Source organism: Rattus norvegicus, chromosome 5, assembly GCF_036323735.1.
Source record: "Rattus norvegicus strain BN/NHsdMcwi chromosome 5, GRCr8, whole genome shotgun sequence".
Lineage (NCBI taxonomy): Eukaryota > Metazoa > Chordata > Mammalia > Rodentia > Muridae > Rattus > Rattus norvegicus.
In genome coordinates, this window is record NC_086023.1 from 137,597,764 (window position 1) to 137,615,544 (window position 17,781).

Consider the following 17,781-nt stretch of genomic DNA (forward strand, 5'->3'; position numbering starts at 1 on the left):
GAGAGCCCAGTAGGCCATTCACACTCTACAACTAAAAAGATGAGCAATAAATGAACCATGGCAGCTATAATAGAGCCAGATCATTGAGGTATTTGGAATTGTACCTTATGTAGTCTGTCCATCAAGGCAGCCATCTTGGTTTCAAGAGCTTTTGTCCCAATTACTAAGTACTACAATGATTCGAATGCAAAAATCAGCTTTAGATAATAAAGACACTGTCTTTCCATTAAATAGGGAATACTTTAACTACAGCTTCCCAGATTGCTGGTTCATGAGTCCACCTTAACATGTCCCATCACCTTGAGAAATGCCCTTTTGATGTCCTTGTTTCTCAGACTGTAGACTACAGGATTCAGCAAGGCCGTGAAGACATTGTAAAAGAGTGAGATCTGCTTGTCTCTCTCAGGAGAGTAGCTGGAGTTGGGCCTCATGTAGATGTAAGTGGCTGGAGCATAGAAGAATGTGACCACAGTCAGGTGGGAGGCACAGGTAGAGAAAGCCTTGCAGCGGCCCTGGGTGGACTTGATCTTCAGAATTGCCTTAGTAATATGAATGTAGGAGGCCACAATGAGGGAGATTGGAGTAAGAACCACAAAAACACTCAAGACCAGGTCCACCATCTCAATGAGGTGGGTGTCCATGCAAGCCAGGCTCCGCACTGAAGGACCTTCACAGAAGTAGTGGTTGACCTTGTTGGGCCCACAATAGGGCAGTCTCATGGTAAAGAATGTATGTAACAAAGCAGAGAAGAAACCACAGACACAAGTCCCAGATGCTAGCCATATACACAGGCTCCAGTTGAGGATGACAGTATAGCGCAGTGGATAGCAAATGGCCACATACCGGTCATAAGCCATCACAACAAAGAGGATGCTCTCAGAAGTACCCAGGGCACCAAACACAAACATCTGCAGCCAGCAACCAGCGAAGGAGATGGTCTGAGAGTGAGCAAGAAGATGCACCAACATCTGGGGCACAGTGGTGGTGACATAGCTCATATCCAACAGGGAGAGGGTACAGAGGAAGAAGTACATGGGAGTGTGCAGCTGTGTGTCCAGGCAGACCAGCATGATGATGAGCCCGTTGCCCAGGACTGAGCTCAGGTAGATGAGAAGGAAGACAATGAAGAGGATGCTGTTGGTTGTGGGGTCACTGGAGAAGCCAATCAGGATGAACTCTGAAACCCAACTTTCGTTCTGCCCTGGAATCATTAAAAGTATGGGGTCTGTAAGAGAATCCCAGACATTTATGTAACAACTGATTCATGGTAGCCCAGAAAAATGGCATCTACAGAGGTAGGAAGGCTGGAGTGGTTATTCTGAGCACACTGCTTTTTTTCTGTACTCTTCCCAAGTTTTTTAACCCCTCAATGCCTCAGACTCTTCACCTATAAAGTGAAGCTGATGACAGTGACAGCCTGAGATTATTGTGAATATTTAGCATATCTAACATAACTCTGGATATGGCACATAACACATGGCATGTCCTAGACTGTCTCATACTCTCATTCTACTCCATAGTTTACATTAGTTTCTCACCCATCCAGCAATAGGTGCCTTAGAAGACCTGAAATGACCATCAACCTTGTAGAGCCTGTGTCCATGTCCAAGTGGCCTCTCCTTACACCATGGAACCCTTTCTACCTGACCAGCTAGTGCATCCTAAGGCTTCATCAACAGAGGGCTGTGGAAGGCTCTGAACTTTAACAAGCGCAGGACGGCCCTTTTGCAGCTGCTGCTTTGAGTCCTCCCTCCTTGGTCTTGAGTCCTCCCTTCCTGATCTCCAAAGCCAGTGGATGTGTTGGACTGGCAGTGTTCACCTCCATGGTCTCACTGAACCAACAGCCAGCATGACAAGTGCCACTCTGTCTCTTACCCCTCCCCCCCCACCAGCAACTGTAATCCTGGCACTTCTAGCAGGCTCCCTGTCAGCTGCGTCTACAGAGCAGCCCTGGCCACATGGTGGACAGTTCATGCAAACTCTGTCAGGTGATGTCCACTAACAGACTGCACATTCTTTATTTAACAATTTCTTCGTTAGAGTCTGGATCTCTGTCCAGATTAGACAGGCTCTATAAGGTGGTGACACATCTGTCATCCCATCACTTGAGAGACAGAGGAAGGACAATCAGGAGCTCTTTGAAGCATAAACTAAATAAGGAGTCTGAGGTTGGCCTAAGCAACATGAGGCAGTATATTTTGAAAAAGTAAATAAAAGTCTGCCTCAGCTATCCTGTTCCTTTCCCACCATACCATTCCCTAATATTTAGGCTTTTTGTCTTGGGTAAGCGAAGAAATAATGCGATTTGAATTTTTAGATCCTTCTCTGTGCACACTCCTACAGCCTTCATGGTGGACACCTCTGCAGCCTTCACTGTGCACACCCCTGCAGCCTACAACTCCTGTAGCCTACAGGTAGAGCCTGGTGGTTAGGATTGTTAGTTCTGTACTTTTTTAGACTCTTAGACATTCTTTGCCAGTGTACTTTTTGTCAATTAGCAAGTTCTTATATTGTATTCTCCCTGTTCAAATTAGTGTTCTCGTGTCCTTAATGGTGAATGATGCAGATGGCCTAGCCATAGAAATGAATTTGAAATGGAATATGAAAGTTCTTATACACCTGTAATCTGCCTAACTTCGAATCACTTTTACCACTTACAAATTGTTAAGGAACAGCGAATAGAGAGTAAGGGAACTGGAGGATGTCTTTAAGTGGTCAAAGTTAAGAGTGTCATAGGAGAAGGTAAATACAGGGCTTCTCCAGATGCAAAACTCTAAGAATATGCTGTGTGTGCATTGAATTTGTGTCAAACACTGTAAAAATTGAATATTCAAGAAATATCAATTGAGACATAACCATAAAATAGATACTTTCTAACCCCTGCCAGCCCCCCCCCCCACCCCTAATCACTGAGGGATAACAACGTGGCTCATCGGGGAAGTTGGCCTTAGGCCAAGTCTGTCAGCCACAGTGCAATCTGTGAAGCCATGGAAAGGTGCCAGCCATACAAGTACACACACACACACACACACACACACACACACACACCCCAAAACAAAGAATCAACAAAGACAGCAACAGAACAGAAAAAAATCAGACACAGCCCTGCCCTCCACATAGTCAAATGACTCATGGAAGGCATTCTGCACTGGACTGGGGACACCAGTGTCTCCAGTAGATGTTGATGTATGGTGTGTATATTCATGCATGAGAACTCTCCTTTCTGTATCACGCCCTCCTTCCTCTGCACACACAAGAGTCAATTCCAGGTCTACCGCTGCTTAAAACTGTGGGTATAAAACAACCAAATTTTAGAATGCAACCCAATAAATATTTCTATCCTTAGGAGATAAGCAAAGATTCCTTTAAGAGGGCACAATACATACTTTCTCCAGGTTAAAAAAAAATGAACAAGAAAATATGAAAAAAGAAATACTCAAAAGTTCTTACAAAGATTTGTAGCGGAGTCTTACAGGAAAACAGACTTCCCAACAGAATAATGTAATGTAATGTAATGTAATGTAATGTAATTAATTAATGTAAAGGGCATTTCTAAGATGTGGCTGTCTCAATAAGCACCAAGCAGCCGTAAGACTACACACAGGCTATAAACAATCACACAAGCTCCTGTCATCCCTGAGGCTCCCTCTAAGACTCACCTACCAAAATGACAATAGACCCCAATGATCTGCTCACTGAAGACTGATGAGCTCATTGAAGCTATATGCTCAACCTCTCTCCTCCATCCCTCCTTCTCCACTCTCAAGTCTCTATGCAAAAGCTCCTGGTACCCTGGACGCTTCTGCCTCTCTCAAACCGCAAGGCACATACCTAGCATCTCACTATGGAGTGGGGACCAGCACTTACACAGAGATGCTCACACAGCAGCACTCAGCTTAGCCAGGAAGCCTTGCCTGCTGTGCTGCTACCTCCCAGCCCCAACTGAGGTAGGATAAATCCTGTAACTCTTGTTCGTTAGCCAGTTGAAATCTCAAGAATCCTAGAGGGGTCTTCCTTGTTCTTGTAGTAACTGAATTTCCAGACAAGTAAAAACAAATTATCTATGATAGAACATGGTAGCATGTGTGATTCTTTACCTTTGTAATAATAAAACAAGTAATATTTATTTGGGGTAATTTGTATATTCTAGTCATTGTTCCACTAGCGTTAGGCTAACTTCACATCAATTCACTGAAGGAAGGATTTTACTCATGTGCTTTATGTAGCAACCTAAGGCCTGGAGAGGGCAGTTTGTTCCAGATTACAGGCTTGCCATGGGAGAAGTTGGAGTTTGGATGGTCTAGCCTCAAAGCCTACCTCTTAGTCACTACTTTCTCTACTCTGGCACACAGGCTCTCAAGTGGGAGGTGAAGGCAAAGTCTTCACAATGTCCTTCTAGTTGAGCACAGACCAGATCTCCTAGGACAGAGGTGGATGGCTAGCTACAGACTAGCTTGCCTGGTGAGGTTTCCCTTATGTCTGAGTGTGGGAGGCTCTGGGGGAATGTATTGAAAAGGAGAAGGAAACAATGGGAAGGGATTTGGTAAGTTGTAAGTATTCTTGACCGAAGTACATTGTGGTAAAAGCCCCCTCCTTCTTCCTCTTCTTCTTCTTTCTCCTCCTCCTCCTCCTCCTCCACTTCTTTTTCTTCTCCTTCTCCTCTTCTTTCTCCTTCACCTCATCCTCAACCTTCTCTCCTTCTCTCTCTGTCTCTCTGTCTCTCTGTGTCTCTCTCTGTCTCTGTCTCTCTCTCTCTGTGTCTCTCTCTCTCCCTCCCTCTCTCTCTCCCTCTCTCTCTGTCTGATGTGTGTATGTGTGTGTATATAAGAGAGAGAGAGACAGAGACAGAGAATGAGACAAAGAAAGACAGAGACCGAGAAACACAGAGACTTGGAAAAAGGAAGAGACAAAAAGAGACAGACACAGAGACTGACTGACTGACAAAAATACCAAAACAGAGAGATAGATACAGACAGAGACAGGGAGATACAGAGACAGAGGAAAATGATTTAGCCAACTATAGTCTTTATTGCTTTGCCTGTCCAATAGTCTGTGTCTTCATCTATAATATCCAACTAAGCCTGGTATGAAGATCATCAGTCCCAGCATTATGAAAGCAAAGACAGCCAGATGATGAGTTCTGGGCAAAAAGGGCTGCCTGGCAATACCCAGTCTCAGAAGAAAAAAAACCCATACAATTCGACCACTGGAGTACTGAAAATGAGAATCTGAATTGTAGCATCAACCATAGAACTAGACAGCCAGGCTAGGCTGCATGATATCCATCTCACGGTCAAAACTAAACTGTCCTAAGAGCACATCTAGCTGCTGCTACCTGGTGGAAGGCTGTTTCCTAACAGACTATTGCTGTCTGTACTCATGGCTATGGCTTTCAGCCTCACTTAAGATCCTTGAGCTCAGAATAACACCGCATCCTTGTGTCTAGTACTGACTTAGAGCATGGCGGGACACAAACTGTCAGGAAACATTAGATGCATAAAGGAGGGAAGAGAATGAAGAGAAAGGAATGAAGGGCACAAGAGTGAGGTAGACCAGGGTGAAGGAAGAAGAGCAGGCAATGAGGGGCAGGGCCACATGTCTATGGTGATGTGTACACATTCGAAAGGAAGTGGTTCCGCTACTTCTGATCTTCAGCCCCATGTGATGCCTGCATCCCACCAGGAAGCCAAGACTAGTGACCAACTTACCACTCATGGGTCCAACAAGGTGTCACTGAAGGGTTGCTTCTTGCTCTTGTGACAGAGACTAACCAGGAAAACCCCTAAACAACTGGATCCAGAGAGTTGATATTGTAGGTAGCCCAGTACGAAAAACATATCCAAGGTTTCTGACAGTTCAGCAAGCTCAGTCCCCAAACAGGCTAGTTGTCTTCTGAGGGTGGTGCATCACAATAATTTGAGACTCAGACTTGTCAACCTTTTCCCCATGGTAAAAGCTGCTGTGGCTTTAGGATCCTGCCTTCCTTCTTAGCCTTCCCAGGAGAGTTGGGAAAGGGCCATTTTTGTTCCCAATTGGGATTCTCTGAATGCTCTCAACAAGCACACTCCTTGGAAGAGATTCTTGGGGGACAGAGCAAGAGAAAATGTCTGACAAATGGAGAAATGATGACATCCATTTTGGACCTAATGGGGGAAGATACTCAGTTCAGAGCAAAGGAGTTGAGGCAGTCAGGGTCTGACATTCCCATTCACTGACCCTCTCTGACTCCCAGTGACACCATGTTTCAGTGTCACTTCTATTCCTTCCTCACCTGTGTATATAGGACCTGAAGCAAGATAGCCACATGAGCATTTAAGAGTCCTCCAGGACAAGTCATCACTGGTGGTCAACAGTGTCAGTCCCCTAACGACTGAGTGAAGGATCTCACCCAGGGAGTTGTAACCCTTAAACACATAATGAAACTTGGTTTCCAGATATATCTTGTTCTAGAACACTCTCACTTGAACTCATTATATCACTGCCTTGGCTCTCTCTTCTGTAAACCACCAACAGTAACCTCTTCCTATTTGGGGTTGCTGGAAGAATTAACCACTTGGAACTACTAATCCTGAGATTCACACATGAAAAACCAGTTTCATAAAGGTGAGCCAAATTTGAAGCAAGTTTAATTAAAAACTGGTCAGGACCAAGAACTCTGGTGTCCAGGTCCACCTCTGGGTTTCCAGGACATGACTGCTGAATCATGTTTTGTAGAGGCTTAAAAATGTGAAACTCATAACTCATTGCACTTGCTCTCAGGTCCAATCAGGGTAAGTATACATCTTGATTTATTTCCTGCCTCCATAACTCCCACCCATATGTGATCAAGTACATCCAGCACACCTGGGTCAAACACATTTCTTTTAAGGGGAAAAAGAAACTGTGACTTGTTACTTCCCAAGAACTACATCTCCCAGCATCCCAGGACATTACCTTGTCCTTGGGCAGTTAGGGCATGCAGGGTAACTCTTGTTCTTATATTCCCCCCTTGAGTTGTATCCTGCGTTAAATTCTTGAGTGTATCATGGATACCTGTTAATATTGGTAACTAATAATCATCAGATTTTTGGTACCCAGACAGGAACAGAAAGATCAAAGACCCTTTGATGGCCCACAATAGTTACTATCTAGGAGGAAACTGGGAATGTGAGTGGGAGCCAGCCAGTCATTTATTACATCTTAGGTCCCCCTTTTGTAATATTTTTAATACATCCAGATTATAATCCTGACTAGTATGTGTAGAAATGAAAATTTTCATTTAGTGCCATATAATACCTTTTTACTCTGCATAGAGCAGGCCAAGTGTCCTATCATACTATAGAATTAATTTAATGAGCTGCCTGTTGATAAACCTGGGTCATTTTCCTTGTATGCCGTTTGTCCTCTGTGCTGGGTAGTTTCCTTTTCACTTAGCATTTGAGTCTATTGAGAGACAAGGGATGATGTAATATCTTTTGTAATTAGTTCTAGGTAAAACTAAGGAATCATTCTCAGGGCTCAGGAAGACTGAAAGGCTAGTCAAATGCTGGGCAATGAGGCATTCACCAGAAGCATCCGAATGGCTGACCCAGCTGAAGGAACAAGGAGCAATCACATTGGCTGGACTGACTCACATCAGCCTTCCTCAAGTCCAGAGCTCAGCAGATGGATGTCCACAGCTGATTCCTGGAGGATGTCTGCCAGCTGATTGGAAATCTGCTGAGACAGAAATAGACAAGGACAGAAGTTAAAGTTTAGGAATTTAAAGGAAAACCTTATATTTGGAACTCTCGACTCAAGAGTTCTAGTAAATGCGGGATTGGGTCCTCATAATGTTACATGATATCTGATTATTATACATGGAAAACCTAATTGTTAGCAAAATACAAAAGCTTAAATAGATGTCAGAAGCAATTAAGTGTGTCCCACAGAGATGCAGTCTGGGTTGCCTCTAAGGTCCTCCATAGACAAGAATGCTAAAGAATGCAAAGTTTCTGCCTATTTTAAATAAGTTGCTTAGGAGAGGTTTGTAGTCCTCACTCTATGACTAGAAATCCAATCAGCTGGATGGCCCTGAGTTCAATGCCTATTGACTTGATTTGGCTTGGAGCCCCTCCCACCATGACACTGACATGGTTCGGCCTGCTGAAGATATCAGGGAAGAGCTAGAGGCTTCTTTGATAACAATTGCACCTTTGAGAGCTCTCTCTGTCTCTCTCTGCCTTTGTCTCTGTCCCTCTCTGTCTCTGTCTTCCCCACCCATTACCAATAAAGTATTTCTGAGCTAAACAACCCCTTGCTTGTTTTTAGTTACTTGCTTTAGGTCATACCTTGAAAACACAGACAGAAGGTTAAATAAAGCCTTTTCCTATCACTAATTACATTAGTACTTAGCAGAACTACAAGAATAGTTCTGAACATATGAACTCTTAATCATCTTTAACAGTTTATATTTAAAAAACAACAACTTCTGAATTGAAGGTCTTTTAAACACCAAAGGTTTTCTTTTAATCTGGGATCTAGTCCATAAGGAGACTGGCAACACTTCCTTCCTGGCCCTTACATAGTGCACCATCATGTAACACAACAGTTTCTTGTATGACTCGGTTTACCAAAATAGCTATGGCTTATCAGTGTTAGCCAAAACAAGGCTGTTCGATGTCAGTGTCTGTTGCCCTAAAGAGACCATACATGAGGAGAGGCCGTTGCCTCTTAGGTAGGTCACTGTCTTGCTGCATTGTAAGATAGGAATATCCCAGATGTTCACAGCTGCGGCCCAATTCTTCAACCTTTTATTTGTCTCTTTCTCGAGATTGTATATTTGTAGGGATGTGATAAAATATATTCAAATATAAAATGTTCCTTAGCCTTATAAATTTAAATATCTTTAAGAGGTCTTACTTTAAAAATATCTAGTTCTTTAATTTTTCTATACAATTCCACCATTTCCTCTTGAAAAGTTTAAAACATCTCAGCTGTGTACTCTGCAATGTCAAAGTAAGGAATCTTTTATGTCAAGAGGGAACATACAGGGTATAACCATAATGTCTGTATAAGACAAAATCAAGAGTCAACAATGCAAACAATTTAATGCCCAATATTTGGGATTCATTTATTCATTATTGTGCTTTTGGACTTTTCTAAGGGACCTGAGGGGTAGATGTTGAGGAGGCCCAATCCACATCGATGGATTCTGGCCTGGGCTGTAGCTGAGCTGCTCATCCACCCATGTCACCAGGGCCAGCTCTACTGTGCTTCCTAGATGAGGCATAACATCCTGCCCTCATGATGTTGGGAACAGCTCTCCATGTACCATAAGCTGGGAATGGAGAAAGGGGCAATGGAGGGCATCTTTCCTGTGCTCATGGCACAGCATGGCAGACAAGGGTGGGACCAGAAATCCTCAGCTTATGTCCTTTGGTCACTCTTACCCACATCCTGGCCACCAGGGACAGATCTACTGTGGTTCCCAAATGAGGGGCAGGGCTGCATTCCCCATTCCCAGCATTGAGGCAGCTCTCATGAACCCACGAACCCAGACCTAGCTATCCCAGGCTGCCCAGGTAAAGGGGTAGGACCAGCTCTCCTGGGTTTGATGGCCAGCGTGGGGCAGGGCTAGCTCAGCACATTCCCATGGCCTTTCGTGGTAATATGGTTTTCTGATATCAACACAGACCTCAGCTATGAAGCACCTCAATGGTCCCAGCAGCAACGTGGGTCCAGATGTCACCATGGCATCAGATGGTTGTACAGGCTTTTTGTATCTCTTGTCCCTCACTGCTGTCGACCACTTCCTCCTTTCTCCATAGTGTACAAACTCCTGAGCTTCACGCTCTCTCCATTCTCTCCTCCACATGCTCCATATTACCCATCTTTCCATCATATTTGCTCATCTTAGTGGTGCCTGCCACTGGTACCTGGGTGTCTTTCTTCCAGCCACACCCATGCAGATGCTTTTTAACCATAGAAAGTTCATATGATAGTTTTAGACAATTAATTGAAACAAATAATCCCTTTAGCTATTCTGATTTTCTCTTTCTACCTATCCCAACACTTGACCCCAGATATAGAGACTTCAAAAGCATGGTTGAGTCTAGAGAAGGATGAGCCATAACCCAGTCTCAGGGCCTGTTCTTCAATAAAGCAGAATAGCATAAAACCACTTTAATATTATCTATACCCACATGCCATTTCAATCCTTGCTACATTGCTTCCAGTGGCCAGAAAGCCCAGAGAAAAATTCTGAGTACTGGCAGCCAACTAGAGGAAAGACAGAACAGGGACTTTACATATTCAAAACCAGAGACATACAGTATCCACCATACATTCGTATATCCATTAAGCCCATTGCAATTCTGCCTCGGCTCCATGTTTGCAACAAAACTTATGTAAACACCAGAACACACACAGAACACACACACACACACACACACACACACACACACACACACATGCGCACACACGCACACATACACACACACATGATGAAACTTTCCAACAGTACAACCAACAGACAAAACTCTCCTATTTCCTTTACTGTTTAAATTCCCAGGGAGAGCTACCCTGGTAGCTGCCATAGTAAGTGTTTACAGGCACGGCACCAGAGCTCTAGCCACATACTGGTGCCAGAATGGAGTGACTTGCTTGTAGGCTTTGGCACAGGCAAAATCTTTTCATGGCACAACTTTTCTTTAAAGCTGCACATTGAGCCCAAAGCCTGGTCACGGGGCACAGATTGGCCACCTACAGCCATCTAACGCTATGTTCCAAGAGCTCTGCTTTTTGAGGATGACCTTTGGAACAGCATTACGAAACATAAGTATTGTTGTTTGTCCATTTAATTGACATGAGACAGAAAGACAGGTAAAGATATAAGACACATAGAGAAAACAACAACAGAAAATACAGAGTCAAAGTGACAGCAGAAAACAAGATAACAGCAACAACTGGAGTCATTTAGAGGTCTACCAGTCTGACCAACAGAAAGTCTCTTAACAAACAGGGAGCTCTGTTGTCCTCCCAGCACAGCCCAGGCACTGGGAACACATTGGAGATCTGGCCTCTGAGTCCTCCTTGGTTCCTAAACCAACACTGGGCCCCTCTAAGCCCTCAGCGTGGCCCCAGGTAGGCTTCTCTGTGTAGTTCAACTCCTGGTCTCACCAGGTCATCCTCAGGGTCTCCAGGCAGATAAGAAGACAAAAACTGATAGTACTGGGTGAACTACAATTAAACAAAAATATCCAGTGAGCCATGGGACAGCTCCCTTTGCCCTGGAGAGGGGTACATAGACCTAAACAGATCCTCCCTGTTCCCAGATCAAGGAGTTACAGTACCAGAAAAGAGGCAGAAAAATGCCACAGCAAGATTAAAAAGGTGTCCGTGACTTAACAAATGGAGCTCTCTCCAACCTCCAACCTGCAAAAAAAGACTGTTTACTATCACCTTTCTTTTTTTTTTCTCTTTGCTTGGATTCTTTTTATTTTGTGAACCAGTGAATTTAATCAGAGCCCTCTCAGTGTTGAGCCATGTGGATATATGCACAGGAGCTCAGGCAAGTCACCAGCAAATTCACTTCTGAAAACATTCACCTTCTGCTTCAACAACCAGGAAATTCCAAGAGAGAGTCCAGGCAGGCTCCAGGTCTCTAGTACCCATATTTGCCTGCATGTTAAGAGACTTGGTTTTGTTCCTCCCTGTACTGGCAACTAGCACAGCTGTGAGTCCATGAGTGCAGCAGACATGCTACGCTCAGGAGATAGTACTTCACTGCACAGCTATACATCACATACAGTCCTGTATCTTCTTCTGGGATGTTCCTTGAGCCTTGAGAACCATAGAATGGACATTCCATGGAAGGCTCAACACCTACCCAACTAGACATTATATATTCATTCCAAGTGTTCATTGTATTCATATATCCCTTCATTCCAAGACTATCACCTTTCTTAAACATGACCTTCTCCAGTGTGGTCCAAAGGACTGAAGGCATGTTCCAGATCCTTGGATTAATATTCTGAGGTGCTAATCCCCAGTGTTATCAGCCTTTCAAGGGTCCCAGAGTGAAGGATGCAGTAGATGGTCCATCTCACTGGAGGACTTCAAAGGATAATCCTGAGACAACCAGTAGTCCAACAGTTGGTCAAACTCAAATGATCCCTTCAGGTGATGTGGACATAACACAATATGGTCTGTAACTAGCATGAGTTTGTGCTTCCCCTCCATCTACCCTAGGGAACTTCCCATAGAGACCAGACTATGGAGAAAATGTAGCAGCAATAAACCACTTGGGCCACTTTTTCAAGCAATCTTGTGTTCATGGACCATTAGAGTTAACTGTGTGTGCACAGTGACATTCTGAGGTACATATCACTACCAGATTTGGGACCTTGTATGATAAATAGCACATAGTTCATCATGGGCAGTGATTACATGTAGTCATTTAATGCCTTCTGGTTCCTTCGATACTGAACTTCCTGTTGTTAAGATGCCAACATCCTATAATTCCCTACAAATTCTATGTACCTCTAGCATAGTTCTAGTTCCCCCTTTTTCAAAATTGCCAAAGGATTTTAAATGTCAATAGAAATTGCAAGCACCTCAGAAGAGGCAAACAATCTTGAAAAAAGAAGGGTAGAGGGTTTCTGATTTCCAATCTCAAAGCCATGGCAACCAGAAGAGAATGACATTAGCAGAACTTTCACATGGAATTTATTCAAAAGAATCTGACACTCCAGATCTTGAAAAGACACACACAAGAGAGTTGTTGACAACCATGTTGATTAAGCAATTAAGAGTTTTAAGGCCTTTGTGTTGATGGTCAGACCAAGAGTGGGCTAGAGCTTCTAAAGAACCTCTTGGTGCCCAAGTTCAGGAATACAGGTTTTAAAAGCAAAAAGCAGTGAGATAGATCAGAGTTAGATGATGGTCAGAATAACCTTGAATTGGTTATTCCTGAAGAGAATTGTAGGCATTTTAGAAATATCTTAACAATTATTTTGGTCAACACATATGGACTATAGTCAAGGACATGAGAATCTCAAATGTGTGGGCAGATGTTATAGGGAGAAATAGAAGGTGGAAAACTGTGTAAACAAACACAAAGTGGAGTCATAACAGGATAGCATTGTTATCATCTCAATATAAGCACTGAACTGTATTGTCACCTAATAAGATTCAAGAGTGTAAGTATCATGCAATGAGACAAGCACCTTTTTCAACAGATAATGGTGAGAAAATGGATATCCACACACAAAAGAATTAATTTGGACTCTGGCCACATATGGTGGGCAAAATTACAATAAAATGAGTCAAAATGTAAATGAAACTTTCAAAATATAGGAGAAATTTTCATAACCTTACATCAGGAAATGACTTCTGGAATATATCCCAAGAGACAGAGTTAAAAGTGGCTGAATTGGATTTTACCAAAGCAAGATCTTTTTTTTTTCTTTTTTCGAGTTGGGGACCGAACCCAGGGCCTTGCGCTTGCTAGGCAAGTGCTCTACCACTGAGCTAAATCCCCAACCCCTCCAAAGCAAGATCTTTGTGATACAGCAGGCTACAAAACTCCTGTTAATGTCTCACTTCTCTGTACCAGAAATGTACACACCAGACCATTGTCATTGTGTAAAAAGTCATATGGCTTTTATTGCTTCTGTGTGGGAGTAAAATAAATCGCAACATCTGGCTGTCAGGCTGGAACATGATGCTTTCTTTGGCAAAAGAATGTGTGACCACTATTGAGAAGCTTGGGTGTTATAGGTTTTATGCATTATTTCTTTCCTTCTGTTCTTGATGTATAGATCTGAGACTGACTATGCAAGGAGACTTGAAATCTACCACTAACAAAAGCAGGCCCCAAGGGAGCCATTGGATTGAGAATCACTGATGTTTATGTTTTCTGTTGCACTGTGGTGTAGTCATATCATCAATACAGTATTCTATGTTCATGAATATTGTCCCCAGTTATTAAGGTATATGTTGGATCAAATACACAATACTGTTCTCATACAACAAGGACACTGCATGCTAAACAGAACATTATATCCAATGTTCATCTAAGGATTCACCATCCTGGTCCACAAGTCCACCTGCCATAAACCATCACCTTAAGAAATGCCCTTTTAATGTCCTTGTTTCTCAGACTGTAGACCACAGGGTTGAGCAAGGGTGTGAAAGCATTGTAAAAGAGTGAGATCTGCTTGTCTTGCTCAGGAGAGTAGCTGGAGTTAGGCCTCATGTAGATGTAAGTAGCAGGAATGTAGAAGAGTATAACTACAGTCAGGTGGGAGGCACAGGTAGAGAAAGCCTTGCAGCGGCCCTGGGTGGACTTGATCTTCAGAATTGCCTTGGCAATACGAATGTAGGAGGCCACAATGAGGGAGATTGGAGTGATAATCATAAAAACACTCAATACCAGGTCCACCATCTCAATGAGGTGGGTGTCCATGCAAGCCAGGCTCCGCACTGAAGGACCTTCACACAAGTAGTGGTTGACCCTGTTGGGCCCACAATATGGCAGACTCATGGTGAAGAAAGTATGCAATAAAGAGGAAAAGAAACCACAGATCCAAGACCCTGCTGCCAACCGTATGCACAGGCTCCAGTTGAGGATGACAGTATAGCGCAGTGGATAGCAAATGGCCACATACCGGTCATAAGCCATCACAACAAAGAAGGTGCACTCAGTTATACCCACGGCACCAAACACGTACATCTGCAGCCAGCAACCAGCAAAGGAGATGGTCTTAGAGTGAGCAAGAAGATGCATCAACATCTGGGGCACAGTGGTGGTGACATAGCTCATATCCAACAGGGAGAGGGTACAGAGGAAGAAGTACATGGGAATGTGCAGCTGTGTGTCCAGACAGACCAGCATGATGATGAGCCCGTTGCCCAGGACTGAGCTCAGGTACATGAGAAGGAAGACAATGAAGAGGATGCTGTTGGTTGTGGGGTCACTGGAGAAGCCAAGCAGAATGAACTCAGAAACCCAACTTTGGTTGTGCACCGGAATCACCACATGGTGGAGGCTGTAAGAGAATCCATTATTCTGTGTGTCACCTGACACATGCCAGTGATAGAGGGAGAAAACATATACAGGCTGTGGAGATGACACAGAGGTGAAGCACTGAGTGCTGTTCTAGGGGACCAGACAGCTCAAAGGTGTGTCTAACCCCAGTTCAAGGGGATTTGCTCTCAACTCCACAGACCAGACATACACATGGTACACAAACATGCATGTAGGCAAAATATATGCATAAAATAAAAACAATAGTTTTTATTCAAAAATAAATCAAGGCTGGGATGTGGCTTGTGAGCTCGGTGGTCAGATCCTCTGCACTCTCCTCAAGTTGCTGAACCTCCCAGTGCCTCAGTCTCCTCACCTATCCAGTGAGGCTGATGGCAGTCATGGCTCAGGATCACTATGAACATCTAATGCACCTCACAGAATTCCTGGAAACACCACATACACATGACAGGTCACATGCCCTCTCACACTCTGGATCCATCTGCGGGAAGGCAGAGACAGGGGATCCCGCAGCAGCAGGGCTAGTGACTCTCACTGAAATGATGAGCACTGGGTTCAACTGAGAGATGCTGCTTTAAAGAATAAGGTACAAGCAATTGAGGAAGAGCCCCATGTCAATTTCCAAACACACTCACACAGACTCACATAGACACACACACACACACACACATGCGCACATGCATGCAGACACACAGCCAGTTACATGTACATACATATAAGACATACACAAAAAAGAGTAAACAAACAGATGAAGCAGGTAGAACCTATGTCAGTCTAACATAGGTCAACAGATATAGTCATAATAGTAAGGACAGATGTACTTGCATGTAATATGCTGACATTGTAGTCTTCCCAAGGAATGCTGATGGATCCTGCCAATATTCAAGCAGGAAATTTTTTTCTTCCTTTTTTACTTCCAGGGCCCTCTACCAAAGAGAAAAATTAATTCTGGATATACTGTGAATTCGTGTGGTAAATCTAAAATAATTACATTTTTTAGAATCAAACATGATAAATATACATACTTATAATTTCAGAGTAAGCCAAGGTAAAATTTTTTTAAAGACCACTTTCCATGGAGGGAAAATTCATGGTAAGCAAGAAAACGAAAACAAACTACTCAAAATATTTATACAAAGACAGAAATGCACAAACATAACATCAGATGCTCCAGGAGAACAGAGAACACGACTGAAGGCATTTCACGGAGGCAGCTGTCTCTTAAGCACTCATGAAGCATAAGAGATTCTCACACCATTACTCATTTGGACATTGCAGAAGAAAACCTCAGAGCCACACCCACCTCTGCTTCTCAGTCTCACATCCCCACACACCTACCAGCAGGGCTGCAGTAACACAGATCTAATATTAACAACTGAGACTAAATCCAATGGGGTAGAAAATTAAAATGAACCCTTTAGTGTGCACTTGGCTTTGTTCCCTAAGGTTGAACACATTCAATGCATTGCCCAGCTATACAAATATTAAATATAATTCTGAAACAAATGTAAGCACATAGACACATACAAACATGATCAAGGAAAGACTTGTAAAAGAAATTTCCAAACATTACTCTAAATGGTCTATGCTAATGACCAATCACTGCTCATCCCCCTCACAGCCATCCTTTCACCTAGGTCAGGCAACCACTCTATCCTCTGGCATTTCTGTATTTGTCTCCATGTGACCCTTGCCTCTAAATTTTCCTTCTTCAATGCAGTCTTTTTTTTTTTTATTTAAAATTTTTAAAAAAATGCCTGGGTAGATGGCTCAACAGTTAGGAGCACTGGCTGATCTTCCAGAGGTCCTGAATTCAATTTCCAGTATCCACATGGTGGCTCACAACCACCTATAATGAGATCTGGTGCCCTTTTCTGGTGTGTCTGAAGATAATGACAATGTACTCATATTAAATAAATCAGCCCAAAAAAATCTTAAAAATTTTTTTTGTTACAATGCTCTTTGACCACATTCTTTTCCTCCCCCAACTTCTCCCAGATCCTCCCCACCCAAATTCATGTTCTTTCTTCTCCCAAACTCTCTTTCAGGAAGAAAAAACACCCATAAGAAACAAACAAGCAAACAAACAAAACAGAAGCATGGGATCACTTTTCTGTTGACTAACTGCTCCTGAGCATGTGGCTTACCTTGGTGTGTGACTGATTACAAATTTGGCATGAGAGAAGTAAGTGGGAAGTGAGGTGGTCCAGCCTCAGAGCCTGGCTCCCAGTCACCTCCTTCTGTGCTCTGGAACACAGGCTCTGAAATGGAAGGTGAAGACAGCAAAGTCTACACAGTGTCCTCTAGTCGAGCTCATTGAGATTCAGCACAGAGTAGAGCTCCGAGCACAGAGCTGAATGGCTACCCACAGACCAGTTCTCCTGGTGAGATTTCCCTCTTGTCCGAGTGTGAGGACCCTGAAGTCTGCTGAGAGGAGAAGAATCCAAGGAAAGAGTATCGGAGGTGGGGTTTCCATAGCATGGAAACCCCATTTGGTCATCTACCATCTATTATGTTTTCTCAGGCCACTGGCCTCTGACTTAGCTTACAGTATTTCAACAGGCCTGATAACCCAAATCTATGAGTCCAGTACCACAGATGAAGACGTCGGGATTGAGTTCCAGCCTAGATGATGGTAGCCCCAACCTACAAATTCAGTGACTGGAAGGTCTTAGCGCCAGGAGTGTAAAGACAATTGGCACTGTATCATGAGTTTGAGGCCAGGCGGAGCTACATTAGACTTACATGCCTCACCCCCAAAAACCAAAATC

At 43.5% G+C, this 17,781-nt stretch overlaps 1 protein-coding gene and 1 pseudogene across 1 annotated transcript; both read right to left on the reverse strand.

Annotated features, from left to right (window-relative positions):
• Positions 1–269: 269 nt before the first annotated feature.
• Positions 270–1,211, reverse strand: Or10ak14 (olfactory receptor family 10 subfamily AK member 14). Its single transcript, NM_001001071.1, has one exon. The coding sequence runs from the start codon at positions 1,209–1,211 to the stop codon at positions 270–272; it is 942 nt and encodes a 313-aa protein (NP_001001071.1).
• Positions 1,212–14,044: 12,833 nt separating this feature from the next.
• On the reverse strand, positions 14,045–15,051 carry Olfr1330-ps1 (olfactory receptor 1330, pseudogene 1; annotated as a pseudogene).
• Between the last annotated feature and the right edge of the window lie 2,730 nt (positions 15,052–17,781).

Excerpts from the sequence above, each read along its gene's own strand:
- Or10ak14 (NM_001001071.1), bottom strand. The coding sequence starts at position 1,211 with ATGATTCCAGGGCAGAACGAAAGTTGGGTTTCAGAGTTCATCCTGATT.